Source organism: Myotis davidii, unplaced genomic scaffold (assembly GCF_000327345.1).
Source record: "Myotis davidii unplaced genomic scaffold, ASM32734v1 scaffold545, whole genome shotgun sequence".
In the NCBI taxonomy this organism is placed as follows: domain Eukaryota; kingdom Metazoa; phylum Chordata; class Mammalia; order Chiroptera; family Vespertilionidae; genus Myotis; species Myotis davidii.
In genome coordinates this window covers 262,353-273,648 of record NW_006296634.1, presented here as the reverse complement: position 1 = coordinate 273,648, position 11,296 = coordinate 262,353, and the positions used below count along the sequence as shown (strand labels likewise).

Below are 11,296 nucleotides of genomic sequence, written 5' to 3'. Positions count from 1 at the left end.
AAAGACCGCCGCGTCCTCGGGTGCCAGCCCCTTTCCGCGCGCGCGAGCCCCGTACCTCTGCGCTTCTCTCCTGCAGCTTCTCTTGCTCTCAGTGTGCCTTTCCTTCCTTCTAGTTGTAGAATTTACAGTCAGCCAGGCTTCCTGTGGTTCTGGATGAAGTCCGTATTGTTTCTCTGAGGTATTAATCAATTGTTGTGAGCGGCATTAATTTCCCGGTGTTTATCTCTGCCGCCATCTTAGTTTCTCCTCTTGAGAGGACATTTTACCCCAATCCTGGAATTATCTTTAATAGTATGCTTTTCTTCCCTGTTAGGAACAAAACATTAGTAGGTTTTGTTATTCATCTTCAATAAAAAATGACTACAATATAGATGCACAGCTGCGCTTTGGGATTTTCCCCAAAAGCAGAAGTTATTGATGGGTACCACTTAGTCACAACATACACTCATTTCATGTCCCCTCCAGTGAAAACTGATCTAGCTGGTAACTGCCATTCTTAAACATTGGCATCACTTTTCTGTGTCTAGTGCTGTTTAGTGATACCCTTCTGGAATGCAAGAAAAAAATTGGTTTGGGCCATACAGCACATAGTAACTGGGTTATTTTTGCTGTGATCTATGAAATTAACTACATGCTTTCTCCTTTTTAAAAAGGAATTAATTGAACCTTGAATTTTCCATTTTAAAGCCTTGGCTAATTTGGATGTCTTGGGCCTGTTTTATTTCAGGGTTACCATCCATTGACCCATCAGGCAGCTCCCCATCTTCCTCTTCTGCTCCTCTGACAAGTTTTTCCGGCATACCAGGAACACGCGTTTTCCTGCAAGGGCCAGCTCCTGTTGGGACTCCTAGTTTCAACAGACAACATTTTTCTCCCCATCCTTGGACAAGCGCCTCAAACTCATGTAGGGATCCTGGAGGAACTCTTCCCAAAAAGTCTTGAATAAGTTATTAAACCATTTGTTTCAGGGAGCACTATATTGTAACGTTAGTATTCTAAATAGTATGCAAATACCTAAGGTTTGTATTGTAGTATGTCAAAAATCATCAGTCATTTGTAGGATAGGAAACTTGAGAAGAGTCAAGCTCTTCTTCCAAGCCAGAAATGTTTACACTGGGACTTGGATCAAGAAAAGAGGTGCTTCAAGTAATTTTATAAAAGGACCGTTTGGGGACAGTATTGTGAAATAATTTCTTAAGTCTGAAAAGAAGTTGAATTTATGTATTTGGTCAGTGTGGTATGATTCCTTATTTATTTATTTATATATTACACTTTAGGCATTATTGCAATTTATAAGTAAAAGTATACCTCTATTCTGACTTATTTATTTCAATATTTTGAATAGATGAAATTCTAACAGTGCTTGAACAGGATTTTTTTAATTTCTTTTTTTATGAGCATCATGAGGTAGACAGTGAGTATTGGCCCTTTTGATAAGGAATACTTCCCGTATTACCTGACAGTCCCTTAAGAAATAAAGCCATGAGTTGAATCCTTTGTTGCTTTGCTAACATTTAACTTTTCTTCCTTATTGAAAAAAAAGGACTGTAGAAAGGGAAAAATAAATAAAAACAACTAATAAGTATAGAGGGCCACCAGCTGTTTTCCAGACAGTATGCTAGGTACTGTGCAAACATTGCCACATTTAAGTTAATTTAAAATATGACAATATATATTTTGATAAGATAATTTAGAACTAGAATAAGAATGAATACAGCCTTCTTTTTTAACCTTGTTCAGTTATCTGGAAATTTTTTTTAGACTATTTGTTTATACTTCCTATAGGCAGAAGGTAGTGTAGGGTATTGTTTATAGAACTTATATATTCTCATTTGAATGATCTTATAAAATTATGAATTTTTCTTTACAGAACCTATGTTTTGGAATAGATCTTTCCAACAAGGTTTCTCATATTCTTATCATTAGTTTTTATATGTAATAAAACAATAGAGAAATATTTTGCCACCAGGTGACTCTCCTATTCCATCTGTTTCTTCGGGATCATCTTCACCTCTTTCAGCCGCTTCTGCCCCACCAGCATTGGGCCAACCAAAAGGAGGCAATGCCAGTCAGGATCGAAAGATACCTCCCCCCATCGGAACAGAGAGACTAGCCCGGATTCGGCAAGGAGGGTCTGTCGCACAAGCCCCTGTGGGGACCAGTTTTGTTGCTCCTGTTGGACACAGTGGAATCTGGTCATTTGGTGTCAACGCCATGTCAGGTACAGTTACCTTGCCCTCTGTCCAGAGGGATATCTCAAGAAAGTTGTGGGATTTTGCCATTAAAACTTAGTTCCTTAAAAGTAAAATTTAAAAAATATATATTTTCAACACTTAACAATCAGTAGTGGTGTTTATACTTTTGAAGAATTCAACCCAGTCTCAGGGTCTGGAATGTTATATTTTATATAATACTAGAGGCCCAGTGCACAACATTGGTGCACTGGAGGGGGGGTCCCTCAGGCTGGCCTGTGCCCTCTTGGGAGGCAGTCGGACATGCCCCGAGGGGTCCTTAGCACTGCCGTGAGCCAGCTTCTGGCTGAGCAGCACTGGTGGTCAGTGTGCATCATAGCAACTGGTCGTTCCGCTGTTCGGCCTATTTGCATATTAGGGTTTTATTATATAGGATATGTAATATATAATAATAATAATATATGATCTGTATAAAATAACAAATAGAGAATTGATTAGAAGTAAAAGATTCAAAGTGTATTTCCTTTCTCTCTCAAGTTTTTCCATGCAAAATGGGACAATCATTTGAGTTCTTTCTCAAAGCACCTAATCTTTTGGACAAAGTAGACTGGGTACTCAAAGGACTTCACCCAATTTTCCAGGAACTAGGTTTTTTTTTATTTGAAGAGGTTATTATGAACATACCCTGAGTTCTTCAGGGAAATCATTTTGGTAAAATTAGTATGAAAAAATATCAAGTGGTAATGTTTGTTATTTTACCCAAATAAATATCAAACCCTGTTTTCAATTCTTCTTTCCAGAAGGCTTATCAGGTTGGTCACAGTCTGTGATAGGGAACCATCCAATGCATCAACAATTATCAGACCCAAGCACATTCTCCCAGCATCAGCCAATGGAAAGAGATGATTCTGGAATGGTAGCCCCCTCTAACATTTTTCATCAGCCTATGGCAAGCAGTTTTGTGGATTTTTCTAAAGTGAGTTGACAAATATCATTGTAACTTGTTTAATTCTTTGCCAGCCAATGTAGTCACATGTTAAGGAATATTTGTGTTGAAATAATTCTCCCTTTTGGTGGAACTAGTTTGTTTCCATGACTTTGCCAGATCCTTTATCCAATTTCAAGAGTGGATTGTGTTGTCTCCAGTAGTTTGTCCTCAAACTATCCTGAAGATGCCCCATCTTCCCAGAAAGTCTGAGAAATTGGATTTTGCTGCCACAGCTTTAGGGCAGCCTCTCCCCCTCAAAAAGCTGGCTGCCAGCTTCCTAATGCCCTTTTGTCTGCTCTGAGAGCTTTCTGGCTGCCATAAAGCCGGGTTATGGCTGCAAGCAGTCATATAGAGTTCCACTTTACTTCTTAGCACAAGCTTATTAGTGAAACTAAAATATGGGAAAATTGAGGTATTATATGTGTTCATCAAATATATGAAATTTCCTAATGATTTGATAGTGGATTTAGTTGTTTTTTTCTCTTCTTGTTGAAAAGTGTTGATGATGCAGATAACCACTTTTGGTTTCTCAACACTGTATCATGCTGAACTTACAGTATCCTCTGGAGTTCTTTGAATGAGGGAAAACTAAAAAGATTGGTATTATGGAATCATTTTTATAATTACTTGATGGTTAAACCTTTCGTTCTGCTGTTTTTAGGGTCTGCCAATTTCCATGTATGGAGGCACCATAATACCCTCTCATCCTCAGCTTGCTGATGTTCCAGGAGGTCCTCTATTTAATGGCCTTCATAACCCAGATCCTGCTTGGAATCCTATGATAAAAGTTATTCAAAATTCAACTGAATGCACTGATGCCCAGCAGGTAAAATTGACGTAATAGTCTTTTATTTTTTCAGATTTTTCATGTCATTCTTTGGGTAGTACAAGTTCTAAATATCAAAAGTCATGACATCTGATTACCTTGTTCTGAATTAAGTTTTTCAATATCAAGATGATGCTACTCAGCATTTTATTTCATGTGTATGTATTCTTCCTAGGCAGAAACAGAATTGCCATTGCATTTATATATTCATTTTGTAAATGTCTAAAGATTCCTAATTAGAAATTCCAATTTTTCCTCCCCCTTTTCAGATTTGGCCTGGCACGTGGGCACCTCATATTGGAAACATGCATCTCAAATATGTCAACTAAGTTAGAAGGTCTTACTCTTTAGCCTTGTTTGAGAAACCTATGATCTTGGAAGAACCCCGGGGATTTTTTTTTTTTTTAATGTGCCTAACTAAGACATTTTCTCTGAGGCTTTAGCAATGGAAATTTGATTGTCCATTGTATAAGAACAAAGTGATTTCCTATCCACCTGATTATGTTCTGTGGTTAGTTTAGCCATTTTGAACTTAGTGCTTTGGCTAAACATACTGAATGCTACTTTTATGCAGAAGAGAATTAGATGATTACCTTTTAGGGTGGTAAATACATGTACAGTTGTTTACATACTTAAAAGGAAAAAGTTGAGTAAATTTCTTGTCATATAGTGGCTCTACTTAATGTAGCCTGTATTAATGTGAAATATTTACCAGAATATTCAATAAAAAGATGAACAGTGTTTAGAAGTGGGGTGTGATCCTTTCAGTAGTCATGCAGGTACCACCCAATCCACAGTCATATTAAAGCAGGTTGTTAGTACTATATTTGTAAGAGGCTTCTCACATTTTACACTTTAGAGTCCATTCTTAAACTGCCTTGAAAAACGCTCTTTTAAGACTAGTTATCTACTTATTCTATATTAAACATTCCTTGTTCTTTCTCTTCCATATCATTTTATAAGTGAAAAAGTTTCAAGCCCTGCAATGTTTCTTATCAGACATTAGCAGATTGATAGGTCATTGACAGGTTTTAGCTCTTTATGGATCATGAATATGTCATGAAGAACAATAGGATTTCAATCAGATGATACTGAACAAACTACACCCAACTATCAACTTCAGGCTCCTTTTGTGCATCCTGACTTTTTAATCTAAATATTTTGGTTTTATGTCTTTTAAGTTTTGTTTGGGTTGGGACATAGAAGTGGGCAGAGATGGCTCCTATAATTCTGTTGTATGGTTGAATCAGCTGAGTAATGCTTATAAATATGTGACTAATTCTGGGCTTAGTTTCAGAATTCGTCCCAAGTATGAAGAGCCAATATGTTTAACAAGCTAACTGTAGGAATACTGGGATTTACTGCTTTGGACAAACCATAGGCTAAGCCGAGAATCTGATGCAGTAGGATCTGAGTTGCATAGGTCAGTTGGTTAGAGCATCATCCCAATATGCCAAGGTTGTGGGTTCTACCCCCAGTCAGGGCACATACAAGAAGCAACCAATGAATGTACACATAAGTGAAAGAACAAATTAGTGTTTCTCTCTCACTCTCTCTCCTATCCTCTCTCTCAAAAAAAAAGAACCATTGCCCTAGCTGGTTTGGCTCAGTTATTGGAGCATTGGCCTGGGGCCTGAAGGGCCCTTGGTTCAATTCTGGTCAAGGACATATATCTTGATTGTAGAGTTGATCCCGGGCTCTGGTCAGGGCATGTGTGGAAAGCAACCAATCAATGTGTGATATGTCTCTCTCACATCAATATTTCTGTCTCTCCCATCCCTTCCACCCTCTCTATAAATAAAAATAAATAAAATATAAAATAAAAAACAATATCAATGGGGAAAATATCCTCGGGTGAGAATTATAAATAAATAAATCAAGCAAGCAAGAAAGAAAATGTTTGAGGCTGATAGAGAAGCCAAAGCTCATATCAAGGCAAAGAAGGATGCACAGACAAAAAATAACAACAAAAAATCAACCAAAAAAAGGATGCACAGAAAAATAGTCATTAGGGGTAGAACCATGCAAGCAGCACTTTTCTACTGTTATACCAACAGTTATTCTTAATCTTCTCTGCCTGGCTCCTAGAGCCACCACTAGATGAGACACAGCATGTTTATTCTGTGTGGGACATACCTGCTTCTTTGTCTTCCATATCATCTTACATATGAGAACTTCCTTAAGCTCATGCCTTATTTTCTATTTTGAGTGGATTTGGAGCATATATATCACTGGTATTGGAAGATTTTGCCTTTTGTAGCACTTAAAAACTACATCATATTCTCAAGAGACCCCCCTTACCTTAAATAGGGAAAAAGACCCCTTTGATCACCTACATTTCCTGCTGTTTCCATTTATCAATAACAAAAAAATCACCTATTATTAGTGAAATGAATGAAATGACTCTTGATGAAACATATATCAGTGAGAGATGATATTAAGTAAATATTATTTGGGACAAAAAGGTGAGTTTTGTTCTATCTTAACTATCTATAATACATTTGAATTATCGGGAAGAGCCCTTTACCCTATCTTCTGCACCTTGAGAACAACAGAATGAAAAATTATATCTCAGCTCAGGAACTAGAACCCATGAGAAAGGGAGGCAATTATGAGAAACCCCTAGCCTAGAAGAATGAGGAAGAAATAGAAGCTGTGTAGTTAGTAGTGGTTATTTATCCTCCTCCCTGCCTCTTACCAGCACTGTCTTCTTTCTGACCATTTGGATCCCAGTAGCCTACTCCCCATCCCATTTTGCCTGCTATAATCTCTTCTTCCTCTGTCTTGCCTCTTCCTGGTATTACTTCACTGCTATTTTACCAACCTGAACCTTGGATTAAACCTAGCTCAGGTAAGGACTTAATTACTTTCAAAATATACAAGGGGGATACTTACCTGGTAGGGGAGATACCATGATACAAAATATACAAGGGATTTTGGGGGAGGCAGCCTGGGTACAGTGGAACCAGAGTTAGAAGCCTAAATTATTTTCATTTCTGCCACTTGAAGCAATATGACCTTAGGCAAATCATTTCTTATTTCTGGGTTTCACTTTCCTCATCTGAAAATGAAATTGAACATATTGAACCCAATAGTCTCCTAGTTCTAATACAGATTCTCTCCCTTTTCCTGTGAATGAGAATATATGGTATATTCCAGAATACTGGAAGCCAGTAAAGTGTTTACATTGCTAAAGTTTGAGAGCTCCTACCATTGATTCTCACATGGAATAAAAGCCTGCTGTTGTGGAGTCCATTATTGATTTTGAGATTTTAGTGAAGGAAGAAGAAAACCTTGCACATCAATAGTGAGCCCTCAAGTCATTAAGAAACATCCTGCTGAGACATAGATCAAACCCTATGAGAATAACACCTCTTTCAAGGAATAAAATGATATGATTAAGGTTTCTGGACCCACTTATTTGAGTAGTGTTCAATGTAAAAAAAAAAAAAAATTCCAATGTAAAAAAAATAAAATAAAATTGCTGATGTTTTAAGACCCTATAAACCTGTTGTGGCTACAGTGTGCTGACTTGCCCTTTTATAGGCCAGTCTGCTTCCTTCAGTCCCTGCTCTCAAAGGGGAAATCCCACCACCTCAGCTAACCAGAGTGAAGAAGAGAGTTGGACAGCCAATCGTGCCCTCTCCTAACCAGAGGTAAGAAATCTCAGGACTTGGAACTACAGCTTCTACCTGTTCTTACAGATTCTGGTCAAATCCTCCTTCAAACCTCAAAATTAGTATATGAGGGGGTCATCGTATGCTTGAGGTAGCTTGTAGAGGGGAAAGGCTGATCATATAGTTTCAAGCCAAACAGAGAGGCGCGTTTTGTTTACATGGTTCTGTCCCACTGTTTAAGTAAGACCTTTGGACCACATTGTGATCCCAGGAAGAGGCAAACAAGCCTGTAGGAAAACAGCTTCTGAACACCTTGTTCTCTAACTAGCCCTAGATGTCTTCTACCACGAAGTGTGGCAGGTTGTGACGTCTTCCAGTGGACCCTGCCCTGGGGTGCGGGGCTCTGATAATGCTGCATTTTCTATTCATTCTCAAAGATTTGTCACCATTTGCCAACAAGCAGGTTCCTTTACCTTCAAACTCCTGTTAGGAAATGGGTGAGAAAAAGATGGTTTTAGTTATCCACAACTTAAGTGTGTTAAGACCACTACCAAAAAAGGGCAGGAGCCTGGGATTCAAGACCTAATTTTGAAAACAAATCAAGAATCTAATGATCCAATTACAAACCTGTTTTGTGATTACTTTTCAACTCCCATTTTATCTTGATGGTATTGTCCCTTGGTGTATGAACAGAAGATTGGTTCCAGGACTCCCTTTGGATACCAAAATTTGAGATGCTTAAATCCTTTATATAAAATGGCATCAAATAATGCATACTGTTTAGCCCTGTGGATTCAAAACCTGGGGATATGGAGGGCAGATTGTATATTGAAAAAAATCTGCACAGTTCAAGGGTCAACTGTAATTTGTCTGGTGGCAGAGACCTGATATTTCCTTGTAGATTTAGGCCGAACTCTGGGTTTGGGGCATGGGTATAGGTGTTTGTTTTTTTAAAGTTCCCATACTCTAATAGGTAATCAGTATTGATCCATATTGCATAGATGATGATCTGGCTTTCTCTAAAGCCACTACCTATTCTCTAGTTCCCTAGCCCTTACAGCACACAGTGTCTCAAGAAAAGTAAGCTTCTACCAGCAGTCTTATAATAGTAGTACCTGCTGCTGCTATTTTGTAGTATGGATTAACAGAAGGGATACCTCATTTCCACACTAATCCTTCTAGGAAGCCCCTTACACTTCTCTCCTAGTTCTCCTCTGGCTGATCTTTCTCAGCTTCTTTTGGTGAATCCTCTTCCTCCACATGTTGATGTGCCCAGGCCTCTTTCGTTTATCTTCTCACCAAATGATATCTTACCCCTTGCTCTAGGATTTCACTCCTCTCAAATCTGCATCATTGGCTCAAAGTTCTCTGAACTTCAGACCAGTGTATCTAGTTCCCTGCTCTGCTTCTCCATTCCATGCACATCAGACATCCCCAGTATAAGATAAGACCTTTCCCTTGTGTTCTCTGTTATAGTAAGTGGTATTACTAGCTACAAAGATCTCAAGTCAGGAGATTGGGAGATTTATCCTCATTTATCTCCCTCCCCTTTACCCTACCCTTAACCAATCACCTTATCATTCCTCCTCTGTTTATCTGGATCCCTTCCACTTCTCTCAATCCTCACAGTTACTGCCCTTTTGCCTACCCCATTTCACTAGACTGGAGTCTTCACCTTCAGTCTCACTGTTCTCCATCCCATCCCTCCTTCCCCCGACCAGACTACTTGCTTAAAAGCTTAGTTGTCAGAAATGGCTCCTCGTAATCTGCTCCCACGCCTTACCCTCCAGCACTGCTAAAACACTTGAAGTATACACTACTTTGTAAGAGGTTTAAAAATCTTTAGAACATAAAATATATAGATCCTTGATCCCTGAAGTGTGATTCTAAGAACCTGCTGAAACAAGGGTCTGCATCACCCAGGATCTTATTAAAAACCCAGAAGTTCAAGTCCCACCTTTTTCAGAATTCTCTTTTTTTAAAAAAAATATATTGATTTTAGAGAGGGGGGGGGAGAGAGAGAGAGATAGAAACATCAATGATGAAAGAGAATCATTGATTGGCTGTCTCCTGCACGCCCCCTCCTGGCGATCAAGCCCCCAACCCAGGCATGTGCCCTTGGCAGGAATCAAACCAGCAACCCTTCAGTCCACAGGCCTACGCTCTATTGAGCCAAACCAGACAGGGCCAGAATTCTCATTTTAACAAGCTCTCCAGTTATTTATGTGCACTAAAGTTTGAGAAGCTCTGACTTGTAAAATAGTCTTTCTTTTTTTTAATGAGTGAAGGAATCAGAGCCAAGGGGAAATCTTACAAAGCCAGAGCTGAAGTAATATTGATAAATGCATGAAGTCAGTTGGTCTGTACTTTGTTTGGAGGGTAGAGGGTGTGGAGGTACACTGATTTTAAAGAAGCCAGAAAACAACTGGATGAAGTGATTTTTAGTGTATATAGGTACTGGAATTATTCTCCCACCACCTCTCCTTCCTCCTTTTATATCACTGTGTGCATCACAAAACCTTCTAAGGCCTGACTCTCTGGCCTTCCTTTCCAGAGAGTGAAGGAACAAGCACTCGTCATTCGCCCCCTGCCCTTCCTTCGTTTCCCCAGGTTAGGTTAGCTGTGGCTGACAGATCAAAGAGCAGGCCTCTCCTATCCCCCAACCTTTATTCATCCTTCCAGGTATCACTCCTTCCAGAAAACCCAGCCTCCATGCCTGCCCTGCCCCCTTCAAGCTGTGTTCCAGGCCTTCAAGGCACTTTTCACCCTGCGCTGTAATTGATTAATGGCAGGCAGTACTCAGCTGCGCTGAAAGGCACAGGCACTGGAATCAGTTACAGTCAGGTCTGCATCCCCGCTTCCTGGGGCTCCTAGAAGATATGTGACTTTGAACCGGTGACTTCATCTCAGGATTTTAGTTTCCTCACCTGTAAAATGTGATTTACTGTCTTAAACTGTTTAAAAGGAATGGGTGAATTAATATATGGCAGTAAGGTGTGCCTCACTTGTCCCCAGCGCCCAGCTGTAAACAGTGACTAGTAAATAACTGAGCGATTGCAGGACTCAGAGGGTGGCTTGCCAATGCTGGGCCAAAAAAGAACTCCTTCCAACTTTTACTGAGCCACGGGCTTGCTCCCTCGAGGGCGGAACCTCACGTTGAGTGACGGCCGGTGGCCCGCCCCGGGCGTGACGTCGACCGAATGTTGTGGCTGCGGCCGCACGTGGTCGGCAGAGTCCGCCTCAGACTGCTGCGCTCCGCGTCTTCAGCCGCTTGCCTTCCTGCTCATCTCGCTCGCTATGTCCACGTTCACGAGCTGCCCGATTCCCGGGGGCAGAGACCGGCTGCCCGACTGCTACAGCACCACGCCGGGGGGCACGCTATACGCCACTACCCCGGGAGGTCAGCAGGCCGGGCTGGGGTCCTCAGGGAGCGGGCTGGACAGCGCGTGTGTGCTGTGGAGGGCAGGGGTGGGGGCCGGGGTCGGGGCGGTGCGGACTTGCACTCGTCCGCAGGCCCCTCTGCTGGTTGTGGCTTGGGGAAGGTGGAGGAGGGCGGTGGAGCCCAAGCCTAGTTTCCGGGTGACTCGGGCTGAAATCCTCACTGGCCTGGGTTCTGGGCGCTTTGCTTACCCGCCTCTCCCGACTTTGCCACCCGGGAGGCCGAGGCCCCAAC

The 11,296-nt window shown here is 40.9% G+C and overlaps 1 protein-coding gene across 10 annotated transcripts in view; it reads left to right on the top strand.

Moving 5' to 3' along the window:
* Positions 1-11,296, top strand: part of LOC102774714 (ankyrin repeat and KH domain-containing protein 1) — a 134,672-nt gene that overhangs the window by 121,512 nt on the left and 1,864 nt on the right. For 4 of the 10 annotated variants that reach the window (XM_015569609.1, XM_015569606.1, XM_015569612.1 and 1 more), the window contains 5 exons: positions 728-904; positions 1,970-2,221; positions 2,993-3,168; positions 3,842-4,006; positions 7,553-7,662. In XM_015569609.1, coding sequence (XP_015425095.1) covers positions 728-904; positions 1,970-2,221; positions 2,993-3,168; positions 3,842-4,006; positions 7,553-7,662 — 880 coding nt within the window. Of the gene's footprint in view, positions 1-727; positions 905-1,969; positions 2,222-2,992; positions 3,169-3,841; positions 4,007-4,275; positions 4,755-7,552; positions 7,663-10,638; positions 10,912-11,296 lie in introns of those variants that run through there. The other 6 variants (XM_006772425.2, XM_006772424.2, XM_015569610.1 and 3 more) reach the window with 5 other exon arrangements.